The 12,726-nt window shown below is 40.4% G+C and overlaps 1 protein-coding gene across 1 annotated transcript; it reads left to right on the forward strand.

The window, feature by feature from the left end:
• The first annotated feature begins 2,813 nt into the window (after positions 1-2,813).
• On the forward strand, positions 2,814-9,312 carry LOC104546022 (epidermal retinol dehydrogenase 2-like). Its single transcript, XM_010191304.1, has 6 exons — positions 2,814-3,156; positions 5,451-5,582; positions 6,810-6,909; positions 7,821-7,965; positions 8,535-8,660; positions 9,219-9,312. The coding sequence occupies exons 1-6, from the start codon at positions 2,836-2,838 to the stop codon at positions 9,310-9,312; spliced, it is 918 nt and encodes a 305-aa protein (XP_010189606.1). The 5' UTR covers positions 2,814-2,835.
• Positions 9,313-12,726: the final 3,414 nt, after the last annotated feature.

The raw sequence follows: 12,726 nt of genomic DNA on the forward strand, positions 1-12,726 counted from the left end.
CCCGGCGTTAGGTGCGTGGTCAGCCGTGTCTCCAGTCTCCTGTCGCCCCGGCGAGCGTAGGTCCCGCTGCTAGGGCTGGGGGGCAGTCGGGCGGCGGTGGGAAGAAGATGCCGTGGCGGGTCCCGGGGAGGCGGGCCCGCTGTCGCCCCGGCGAGCGTAGGTCCCGCTGCTAGGGCTGGGGGGCAGTCGGGCGGCGGTGGGAAGAAGATGCCGTGGCGGGTCCCGGGGAGGCGGGCCCGGGAGAAGGCGGTCAGCTGGTCACCGTGGCTGAAAATTGCCCATGCCTTTATTTTTATTTTTTTCTTTTTATAGTGCTAACTAGGGTAGCAAGCGATGTGTGCTAAGGGAGGGTAAGGTGCTCCGGCGTCTCCCAGGTACTGAGGACGATATTACTGCACCGCAGTCCCCGGGCTGTTTTGGCTACAGGACCACTGTTTAGGGGAGGTCACAACTCTCTAGATGCAGTGAGCAAATTTCAGGCTTGCCAAACTCTGCTTAGGCGATTACGTGGTCGACCTTTAATCCCTTTGGCTAGGAGAGATGTTTTGAGGTTCAGATGCTGGGCTCAATTCTGTCCTTGTGGTTTGTGCGTGCTGACAGTCTGCAAGAGCCACTCGGCTGTCAGCATTAGCACAGGTACCAGCAAATCTGTGCTGCCCAAGTTATCTGCGCTTGAGAAGAAATCTGTTTGTAAAGCATTTGATACTTCACTGCTATATAAAAGCCATCCACACTTATGCCTGTATGGATGTAGGCATATTAAAAACAACACATGGCATCAGAAGGGATATGAGATCTTATGTGTGCCAAAGGTACCCTTGGTTAATTCACCTGCAAATAGATCCCTGCCCGCTTTAGTTGAGCCAAAATCAGGCACATGTGTTGGCTAATTTAACTGTCTGTATGGATATGCTTTGTTACAGTAGCTGGTGTCATCAGCAGTACTAATGCAGTGAGATAGTGAGAATGAAGGACTCTTGGTGCAGTCAGAACTGGGTTAGGCAAGAGATATGTGAGTGGAAATTAAGCGATGTGAAATTGGTGTTCTGACATCATAACACAATTGGTGTCCTGTGGTCTGTATGACTAAAACAAGTTTACTTTAAGAGAAAGTCAGTACTTCTCCTAGATTTAACATGCCTCTGTTTCATGGAAGCCTAACACGTGATTATTTTATTTAATAAATTACTGACATAAGTTCTAAACTGGGTTTGGGTCAAATTGTGCACTATACTTTGAAGATAATTGCCTCTCTTGTTTTTCTGTAGGGATTAACTGTAACATCTACTCCAGATATACCAAACTCCTTTCATGCAAATGGAAGATGTTAGATTAAGTGAGTTAAGTTAGTGTAATCAAGTTAAATTCAGCAGCTGCATTTATTTTAAAAATTTGTTGCTTCTGTTTCAGACTCAGAAAAGAAATTGTGCTTCCAAAAACTTGCTGGTTTTTGATGTACGTGAAATGTAATAATACTTTTCCTGTATAACTCTGTTTTCGCTTATATCTGTAGAAGCATTATAGCTGTGAGAGTCTACTATAGGAGATGTCAATATTGGCTCTAGAAAAATATTCCTGTGCTGTTTTGGTGTTTCTTACTGGTGTTACTGCCTTTCATCTGTGCCAGAACCTCTGCACACACTTTGTCCCATTTCAAAGGAAATGAAGAACAGGAAGCATTCACCCTATGACTCCTCCTCTCCAGAAAGAAGAACTTGTTTCCCTATCCACTATGCTTTTAACGAATGTTTTTCTGCTATTGGAATAGTTTTAAGATGTCCTAGTGTTTCTGACAGAAAACTTTCTGAAATAACTTGCTTATCCCTTTTCAGGTGTGGCCTTATTTCCCATGTGCAAAACCTGAGACTAATGATAACACGTGTACGTCCACATGCTAAATTACATGAACTTTGCTCAGAGTAGCAGAGATCTAGGTAATTTATCTCTTGGCACTTGTCAAACACGATTACCTATACTCGCAGATAGCAATGTTAACTAAGAAGATGTGATCATACTGGGCACGTAGCGCTAAAGGTTGATGTGTAAGTGCCAGCGTGCTCTACCTTCTTCTAGAGAAGAAAGTCCACAGCTTTGCAATGCCTTCCTAAACAAAACACTGTTCAACTGCAAAAGCAGGCTCACATCTACTGGTAGTTGAAAAGCTAGTAGTGACCACCAGTAATTTACCTGGTGTGTTTTGGAGACATATAAGCAGATCGTATTCTGAAGCTCCAATGCTGGCAGTTTTTCAGCAGGGTTGATACTGTGACTTGGTCTGTGTATGATTTCTTGGTAACTTGGAGCACCTACAAAGCAAAAAAGTCGTGGTCCTAAAAGGCAAATTTTCCCCAGCCTAGGGTACTAGCTAGTGAGCACTGGAGTTGTTTGATCAAGACATAAGTTTTAATTTGTAGTTGCCATGCATTTCTGTGTAAGATGCTCAAGAGGATGCTATCACTGTTTTGATTCTAGTTTTTGAGTTCACATTCTCTCAGAGTGAAGCTAGAACGCCATGATGTGAGGGGTGGGGAGTCTGTAGTGCAGATGAGGGCAGGTGTTTCCTGCTTCTGCCAAATAGTAAATCAACTGTGTGCTGTGTTGAGGAGAGTAGGAGATGATACCTGGAGATGACAACAGAACAAATGGGTCAGATATGCAGATATAGGTCTATATTTTTTTTAAACAACACTCAGAAGCAGGCTAGAGAAAATACTTAAATGGATCTGAAAATGCTTTTCAATTTTGAAATGTTGATGTTTGTGTTTTCCCTCTTTATGGTTTATTCTACCTGGTAAATATTTTCTTTTATCAGGTCTCTGAAGAAGTAGCCTCAAGATGAACTTCTTCCTGGAAACACTCAAAGTCATCGGACTTCTTCTTTATTACTTGCTGGAGTCGCTAGTGTTCTTGATTGTGCCTAAACGTAAGAAGAATGTTAGTGGTGAAATAGTATTAATAACAGGAGCGGGAAGTGGCATTGGAAGACTCCTGTCGTTGAAGTTTGCCAGCCTTGGAGCCACGGTGGTTCTCTGGGACATTAATCAAGAGGGGCTCAAGGAGACAAGCAGACTGGCCAGCAAAAACGGAGCCGCGCGAGTACACTGCTACATCTGCGACTGCAGCAAGAGGCAGGACGTCTACAGAGTGGCTGATCAGGTGAAGTATCTCATCTGTGGCTTTGACACTGTTCTAAGATGAGTGCCTGTGCGTGTGTATAATGTAGAAGTTTTAATCACTTCAAAGCAAGAGATTAAAGTGAATTCATTCAGAATGTATTGTGCATGCTGCCTATTTCAAGAATACTGCTTTTTAGAGTTGACTTGTGTAACTCTGTTCCCTTAAAAATAAAGAGAGCTGCTTCTCTTTTTCAGTAGTTAAATTCAACTGGGTAGCTTCTCATTCAATCAATTACTGAGCAAGCATGTGGTGAAGTGCAGAAGATCAATTTATTAAAGCTAATGCAGTATTTTGACTTCTGGCAGTCTTTTACCGAAAGCAAACCCTAAAGACCATACACTGTAAAAAGGATTAACTGCTTAGACAATTTTCAAATAATTTCATGGCTATGAGTAGATTTTTTGCAGACTTGCTTTATCAGAATTAATAATGTATCTTGAAGTCTTAAATATTTCTTACTTTTCTTTCTGAGGAACCTTGTAAATACAGCATGTGGTTAGCTATTTTGGGCAGACTAGTAGAATTGCCAAAAGCTAAAATTGCTTAACAGTTTCCATTATAGCAACCTGTCCTCATTTGCCTAAAGTGTTTCTAAACTGAACTGTTGGACTAGGAAGTTTCCACAGTGAGAGTCTGCAGCTCCGTTATGCCAGCTGAGCTGTACATCTGCCATCCCCACAGACCAGTTGCAGACCTGTGGCTGTACTTCCCGCTGAACTGGGAGGAGTGGAGGAGACAGCAGTGTTGTAGTGTGAAGGACACTGGAATGAAGATGAAAACTAACCTTGAGTTTTGATGACTCAAGGGCTAGCACTTCAATCCCACAGAGAAAAGCGGTAGCAGAGCCTTTCTGACCAACTATAAAATGGAGAAAAGGGTGTAGGTATGTGTGTGACATAGGTTAGGGATGATAAAAAACAGGTAGGCAGGAGTGAGGAGGTGGTAAGAAGGTCTAGGTGCATGATACCTCGCTTATAATCTTCTGTCAATACTAACAGCTGATTCCTGTAAAATGAAGAAAAAAGAAAGAAAAAAAAAAGAAAATACTCTACTACTGTTGTTTCAGAAACATCACATCCTGCTGACAACTGATGCAAACCTATGGTGACAACTTTCCCATCTTACAAGTAATGAAAATACTTTATTAGTAATTAGTCCTTGGTGCCACTGTTTACTTAACGTGGTGTAGTAGGCTTAGTTCGTAGTGTGCAGAGTCAGCCTTTGCAAGGTGAGATGGCGCAGTTCCAGGTTTTGTTCCCCCCCCCCCACCCTTAGTGATTGAGTTTCACACAATGCCTTGGAGTTTTGCAAGACTACAGCAAACAAAATTCACGCAGGCAGGGCGGGATATGGTTTAAGACTTTGTGCCCATTAAAACAGTCTCAATGCCAAAATGAAATTTATGTGAACCTTAAATACCTGCTTCTAGTGCTTCATCAGCCACACAGACACCAGTGAAAGGTCACTTCAATAGAAAGAAAACCAAAAAGCCCTGCACATGTGGTGTCCCTCCTTTCCTGTACCAACAGGATGAAGGACAGCTTTTGGCTATCAAGAGCTGTGGCCTCAAATTTGTTTCTGAAGCACCCAGCCCCAAAAGGAATGTGGCCTCTGACCTACCCCTCCCTCCTTCCAGTTCAGCTAAACTTTAAGCATGTAGGGCTTTGAAAGAGGGAAATAACTCTGTGGGTTTTTTTGATCCTCGGCTTGTGAGGACAGGGAAGTCTTTTCCTTTTTATCATGTTGCAAAATTGCATCTGTTAATGAAAGCTAAACTGAAAGTTTAGACACTGCAGCCCTCATGTAGACTTGATGTACCTGATTCTGGTGAACTTGCCAGGATCTATTGTCCCAGCCAGCCCAGCCCTAAACCATGACATCTATGTATTGTGCCTCACCGCCTGGCATAGAAATGACCCTGCAAACAGAATTGCTCATTGGATTTTAGATGAGTTTACTGTAGCAAAGCACTTGTGTTAGTTAAGCTTTCTGCAAGAGAGACTTACCTGGAATGGTTGGAGCAGGAAGCAGAGGTGCTAAAAGCAAAGCCTGTGTGGAGCTGCTGACTCCAAAGAAAGTCAAGTTGTAAGCTCAGCTCTAAAAAAGGTATCAGGTGAGAATGTGCAAGAATAAGACATGTTTGGATCCATAACAAGCGTAAGTTCAAATTAGTTGAAGTGTGCAATATTTCTGTTTCTTGTATATATATAAAACTTGTATTTATTGATATTTTGTATTTATTGCATAATATCTTAAGCCTTTTTTTGTTCTAGGTTAAAAAAGAAGTTGGCGATGTTAGCATCCTAGTCAACAATGCTGGTATTGTAACTGGGAAGAGATTTATTGAGTCTCCAGATTCACTTGTGGAAAAAACCATGGAAGTGAACACAATGGCACACTTCTGGGTAATACTTGCATGTTGTATATAACAATAAAACATGTTTTAACATGTTTTCAGTGCTAATTTTGCCTTTTGGAATTGAGGAAAATATGCAAGGGTATATAGCCCTTGTAAATTCAGTCAGAAATTATACAAGAAATTGCTTTCTATGCCTGGGAATCTGTAAAATAAAAAAGGGTGAAAGAACAGATTTTTTGGGAACTTCTGGGGTAAGTAGGTAGGTGGAAGCAGAACTGCTTAATATTTAGAAAATATTTAGAAATGCTCTTAAGAACTGAAGTTCTTCACTATCTGCTAAATTCTGAAGCTAGTCATATGTTACAATCCCTCAATATTAGTTGACATGAAGCAGGCCCAGCCTAAAATTTGCTGCTCTAGTAACAGAGAAGTGTTCAGTTCTGTTAGTGTTCTTGTTGCTTTGTGGTTATGATAGTTTCAGTAAGAAGCATAACTTACTTTTTCATGGCAAAAAAACCATAAAGACTGTGTGGTAGCAGCAACATTTCTTGGTCTTACCGAATAGCAGTCATTATCTTCTCAGCCACATACTCTGGGTCTAGAGTGGGAAGCAGACTTGGCCACCTGGAAGAGAAGACATTAGTTTCAGTAAGAAATACCACATGTTCAGGCAATGCTCTTCATAATAAGCGGGGCTTTTGTCTAAAATGAGTAACTTAATGTGCTTTTTCTTCTTTCCAGGGAAGGCAGGTCATCTATATGGTGTTCCTATTATAAAGAATTGCAAAGAAGATATTAAAACATGCTTCAGTTTCTTCATAAATAAATTAAATCACAAAGATTAAATTAATTTAATACATGGAAGACAATAAATTCAGATTTTTACCATTTTACAAAATTTGCAGTGAACACTTAATTCTCATTTGAAACATTGCAGTGCTCAGCTTTAGGCTGAAAAACTTAACTAGCTGAAGCTGTATCTTTAGCTTTCAGCAAGTTACCATCTGTCTTTGGTGTTGAGGAGGAAGTGGTACTGGTGGGGCCTGGGAAGTCCTAGCTTAGTGGTTGAAGGTTAGTGTTCAAATAACAAATTCTTTTTTAAAAAATAAATTGTTGTTGTTGGTTTTGTTGGTTGTGATGTTGTTGTTTTTCTCCTTTTCTCCCTTTTGGGGGAAAGCTTATTTAAACTGTAGGGAGAATGTCTTTAAAAGCACCTCCTTCAAAATACTATAGCACATAGCTTACTTAGTAACAACTCTGACTTACGTTGCAGACTTACAAAGCCTTCCTCCCAGCAATGATAGCCTCTAACCATGGACACCTGGTTAGTATTGCAAGCTCAGCAGGACTGACTGGAGTCAATCTTCTTTCAGGTAGTGTATTAAAGCTATTGGTCACCTAGTTAATTTGATTTAAACTCTGCAATCAATCCTCATGAAAAACATTCTAATTTTGAGTTTCTGGGTCTTTGCATATAGGTAAAGCAAACAGTCATACTTTCAAGCTAGCTGACCTTAAACAGACCATTCCTTTCAAAAGAGGACCCATACAGTGATGGAAATAAGGTGTTAAGATTAGGGCGAACTTAGAAGGCATCTCTGGAAAACATATGCAAAGGGGGAGGAAAAGGAGATAAGGTGACACAGCAGTAAAACAAATTTAGCTTCAAGGCAATGATAATGAAGACAAACTGAGTTTCAAGTTGAAACTACATTTGAAGGTCTTGAAAGCTTGAGTTTGATGCATATGAAGCCAGTGCATGGATTCAAGGATAAGGTCTCATATGGAAAGATAATTTTGTTTTGAAAAGTGTTCAGTAGAGTGGAAAGGCGATAGCAGGGATGCGATGAGAAACCCTTTGTCTGCCAGTCTAGAACAACACTTAACTTAGGAGAGGGAAAGTAAAGGAGTGAATCACATCAAAGGCAAGTTTTATTAATAACTTCATTCTGAAAACAGTTCCTACTCTGTTGTAAAGTATTTTATTATCGGACAGTCATTTCCTGCAGGTACTGTGCATATGTCACTTCTGTGCTATAGTGCTGCTGTTGTATACTGTAAAAAACAAACAGAAACCCCTGCAACAAAACAAAATCACAAAAACCCCACTAAACAAATTGTGGCTAGTTATTTTATTTACTAGAGCATACTTTTGTCCCTGTCCTCTGTCAAAAACCGTTACTGTTCCTGTGTACATGTTCAGGAGTAGGACTCACTGAACTTGTTGAGTAAAGTTTATTTGATAAAATGTTTAACTGCAATTAATGTTCTGTTTATTTTACAGATTACTGTGCAAGTAAATTTGGAGCAGTTGGTTTTGCAGAGTCAGTTGATTTAGAGATGAGAGATCTGGGGAAGTCTGGTGTTAAAACCACCATTGTGTGTCCGTACATCATCAACACAGGAATGTTTGAAGGCTGTAGAAGCAAGTGAGTAAACGCTTGTGAGGTTTTTATGCAATTTGCACATTTAGCATGTTACGTACTCTTATTTACTTTATGAAAATCATGAGCTAGGCTTTTCTTGTGTTATTTTTAGGGCCTCAGATGGGTGTTATACAGTGACTAGGCAACCCAAATGGCAAGGCCCTCGGTACTTTACTATTGATGTAAGCTGAAATGTGAAACGTAATTGGTGTCCTTTCCTCTACAGAAGCCAAATGCTCCAGTTGTCCTCTCTGGTTTCTAAACCCCTATTCACCTCCTGAATCAATGGCATAGCTTTGCTTAGTGTGCTCGTATAATGACAAAATTTAGGAGCTGAATAAAAGCCTAGCATGTCTTAATATGAGGACTATGTGGATTTGTCTTATGAGAGATCATACAAAGGGAAAATAACAATGGCCACTCGCTCTCCAACATAACAGAGGTTTTGTTGTTCACAGGATTTGTGGTATTTATTTCTTCTTTTAGTTGAATAACTGCAGAATGGAGACTTGATTTGAGAGAAATTTCTTTGTATTCTCATTTTAATTATAATAAGAAATCTTTTCTTCCAGGTGGCCACGTCTGCTTCCCACTCTAGACCCAGAGTATGTGGCTGAGAAGATAATGACTGCTATTCGGCGAGACCAAGAAATGTTGCTGATACCACGCAGTGTTTATGTTTTTTTTGCCATGAAAAAGTGAGTTATGCCTTTCCTCCTTTTCCACTCTCTTCTGTTCAGGGATGTTTCAGCTATGTTTTTGACTAAAAGCATCACCCAGGCTTCGACTTTGTGTGAATTTTCATTAAGTTCTGCACATGTTCGTTTTTTGGGTTTTTTTTCATTTCTAGGGGTTCAGTCTACCCTTGGGCCACATAACAATGACAGAAATGTCCTCATTTCTAACTGTGATTTGCTGACTCCATTGGGGTGCAGTTTTACTGTGGGCTGTAGAGCCTGGGCCTGCTTGTCAGTAACTGCATATCTGGTGTCTTGCTCCAGCATTTTTGTACTTCTGGCTCTGTTGCAAGCCAGGTTGGGAAACTGATCAGGCTAATTGATCAGGCCTGATGACTCAAGCTGCCAAATGAGTGTAATGGATATTTTGAGAGGACCAGTGGTACTATGTTCAAGAGAGGATACTGTCTTTGCCAGTATTAGCCAGGTAAAACTAGTTATGTGATAAAACTACAACTCTTCTGATGTATGTTTTGTTTTGTTTTGTTTTCTCTCTTCTTCAACTCCCCTACCTTACAGTATCCTACCAGTGAAAGCAACAGTTCTCTTAATGGACTATTTAGGAACCTTCCGTCTCATGAAGACCTTCAAAGGTCGAGCAAAGGAGAACTGAAAAAGTGCAAAATTCAGAGACCAGCAACTCTCAAGTGGACCTTGTTAAAAGTGGTGGTGGGAAAGGTCTGCTTCTCTAGCAGCTATGAACCTAAGGTGCCTCACTTCTCATTAGTAACCGTTTTTAAGGAATTGCTTTTTAACTGGCTCTTAATCAACATCTTGAAAAAACTACTTTTTTAATCCAGTGAACTTTGTTTTTTTTCACCTTATTATGGCAATACATTATTTGAAATTAGTTCCTTTGGTTACGCCTGTTATAATGCCTTGAATATGATTCTGCATCGCAAACTAATAACTGGCAGCTTTTGGGGGAGAAGGGACCAAGAAACCTCATGTATTTGGCTGGGATCCAGGAAAGCCTCTAGTGGACCTGACTTCTTGCTGCCATTCACTGAACCGTGAGGAGGGGCCATACTGCTGGTGCCATTCCCTGTTAAGCTGAGGAATTCAAGAGTTTCCTGAAACAACAGATTCAAATGTATACAAATGAAAGTTTTGTGAAATGAAAATATGTGCTGTGTTGGTGCAAAAACAATGAAATGTGTTAATTCTTGGAGGTGGTGATCACAGGTGACTCACAGATGACTATGAATGTTGTGGTGGGGAGGGATAAAGATGTATATTTTGTATTTGTGCTGCTAATCTACCTTTCTAATTTCTTCTAAAAGTTAATACTGTGACTGCAACTTTGTAGTAGGTTTTTTTTTATCTTCTAAGTGCAGTATTTTAAGAACAATCTTAAATTTTCATCTCCTAAGCAGAAAAAAGTTGTAGTCATAAAGCATAAGACTGCTAGTTTAGGTGGGCTGTCAAACATCTTGCCAAATAGGACAAAGAGCCACTAAAAGAAAGGTATTAGATTGTATAATCAGGGCTTCTCTTGGGATTATTTCAGAAAGGAACGGTGCTGATAGAACTGGGCTGGATGGGATCATTACAGCCACAGCTTGAGTAACAGCATTATGTTTTGCTTCTCTGAATTAGGCAGCAGGTTGCCTTGTGTCTACAGAGACTTGTTTTATTTTCCCTTTACTCCTGGGGACTAACCATTTATTTTGGACATATGCTGAGGAGACCTTTCCATTTTTGACAATGGCTGCTTAGAAAACTGAAAGCTCCCTTGACTTTTGGTAAATCTAAAGTAAGAAAAAAGAAGATTATGCCTTAAATGTATATCATTTATGCATGTGCTGGTTAAGCTCACCGCATGTCACAGTACTCTACTAGCAATCAGTAACACCTGCAAACTAAGACTAAAATGCATTAGCAAGCAATTAATTGAAGAACAGTATTGAGAAAAGGGTAGGTTTCTGGGGGGGGGTTCTGGGTTTTTTTTCCCATAGTGACTTAGAAGTTACCTTCATTTCCCTTGACGATACAATTAGTGAGGTTTACCAGCAGAGAAGTTTACACAGAACTACTTTACTACTGGTGAGCAAGAAACACTGACTAAAACAAGCCTAAAACAAGCACGTTAAAAACAGCCTTACCTTCATGATGGACTGATGAGAGTTAGAATTCAGACTGATGAAGAAAAGATTAGTCTTCCTGCCCTTTCAGCTCTGCAGCTTTTCTACCTCAGAAATTCTGCTCATTCAGGAAATGGAAGTTACTAATTAAAAAACAGATACTGCCTAAATGTGTGGTCCATATGTACATTGCGCTCTTAGCTGGTAATAAAGTCAATCACTAATAACTGTGTGGTGTGTCTGTGTCTTGCATACTCCTCATGCTAGCAAAGCATGTTTTTGAAGTAGTAGGAACAGCATCTATCAAACTCCAGTTCTTATGAGAGCAAGAAGCTTTGCATTATCAGTGTTTCTGAACATTTTCTGTTGAAGGAAACTGAAAGTGGTGATTCTGGTGTGGGATTTGTGAATTCTCAGCAGCTTCATGTTTATCACACCACTGGGAGGATCCTACCTGATAATCTGTGCTGGAAAAGTACATTTCTGTAGGGATTTTATGACTTCACAGAATCTTTGAGCTTTGAAGGAACCTCTGCTTGAAGCAAGGTCAATTAGAACAGGTTCCTTAGGACTGTACCCAGCCAAGTTCTGAGCATCTCTAGGGCTGGAGCCTCTATAACCTCTCTGGGAAGCCTGTTCCAGTGTTTGTTCACAGTTTTAAAAACAAAAAAGGAAACATGGTTTAAATCAAATGTACTTTTATTCAATTTGTACCCATTGTCTCCTGGCCTTTCAGTGGATACCACTAAGAGTCTGGCTCTGTTTTACACCTTTCCAACAGTTACTTATGAACATTGAGCCTGAGCCTTTTCTTCTTTAGACTGAGCAGTCCCATCTCTCACAAGCTCTGTAGTAGGTTGAGAGCTTCACTAGAACATCTCTGTTATCTAGCTGTCCTGGTAAGAGTACCAAATATTGCTTTTATGCAGTTGTGCATTACAGCTCCCTAAAAAAAATAAATGCCAAGTTAACTTCACCAAAAAATTAAAGATTTGAAGCAGGGAGATCTTGCTTGTAGAAATTATCTTTACCTGTGGCAACAGGCAGAAGTCTGTTTCAAATCTTGCTTCTAAAGTGAGGACTTGGAAGAGCTGTGAAGCCAGTTTCTTCAACATACAGTTGCCTGCTTCTTACTACACTTGGAGAGAGGCAGTGAGGTTTGATAGGAGAGAGCTACAGTTTCCAAAGTGGAAAAGGACCTTAGAGAAGAAGGCTGGAGGATGGATGAAAAAGTACTGAGGAGGTTTACTTCACCAGTTCAAACAAGAGTCCACTTAATATGTGGAGGGATGCAAGAAAAGAGGGAAGGGTGATACTGCTGATGAGTAATTAATTGGTACATGGTTTCCTTATGGGAAGTACTAGAAGACATCCTTTTGGTCCACAGGATTCTTGAAGGCTGGACCTGTTTCTACTATTTTAGAGTATTTCCTGAGCTTAAAAAAAAAAAAGAGTAGGTAAGCATTGTGTCTTAAAGTATCACACAAGATATTTTGTAAAGAGGATAAGCAGAGGGTCATGCATTTAGAAAAGAAGAGAGCAGAATATGTCTCTATGTATGTAAACACAGACATATATGTACTTCAATTATACGTATATGAAGTATAATTTTTCAGTTTTGTTTGGATCCTGCATGTACAGAGGTAAAAAGAGGTAGAGCCGCTGTAAGCAAAGGAGCAACATCCACCCTTCCCGAGGCAGACAGGAAGGCTTCCAAATCCAGCCCCTTTTCAAAGATTTTGCAATTTGGTACACCATGGCAGGCTCGAGCTTTACACCTCAGGCCATGTAGTGACTTGCCTGTGCAATGCTTTCTCTCTTTGATTAAATAATCTCTTTAAAAACAGCAGGCATGTTACGGGGTAGCACCCTGACTGCCAAGTACCCGCGCTGAGATGACACTGGCATGTTCACAACTTTTTATAATTCCCCCAGCCTTTTTG

This window comes from Mesitornis unicolor, unplaced genomic scaffold (assembly GCF_000695765.1).
Source record: "Mesitornis unicolor isolate BGI_N332 unplaced genomic scaffold, ASM69576v1 scaffold1429, whole genome shotgun sequence".
In the NCBI taxonomy this organism is placed as follows: Eukaryota; Metazoa; Chordata; class Aves; order Mesitornithiformes; family Mesitornithidae; genus Mesitornis; species Mesitornis unicolor.

Bases quoted from the DNA above. Each gene is read 5' to 3' on its own strand.
- LOC104546022 (XM_010191304.1), top strand. From the start codon at position 2,836: ATGAACTTCTTCCTGGAAACACTCAAAGTCATCGGACTTCTTCTTTAT. The intron at 3,157-5,450 runs GTGAAGTATCTC...TTTTTGTTCTAG, and splicing joins TCTACAGAGTGGCTGATCAG to GTTAAAAAAGAAGTTGGCGA. The intron at 6,910-7,820 runs GTAGTGTATTAA...TTTATTTTACAG, and splicing joins TGGAGTCAATCTTCTTTCAG to ATTACTGTGCAAGTAAATTT.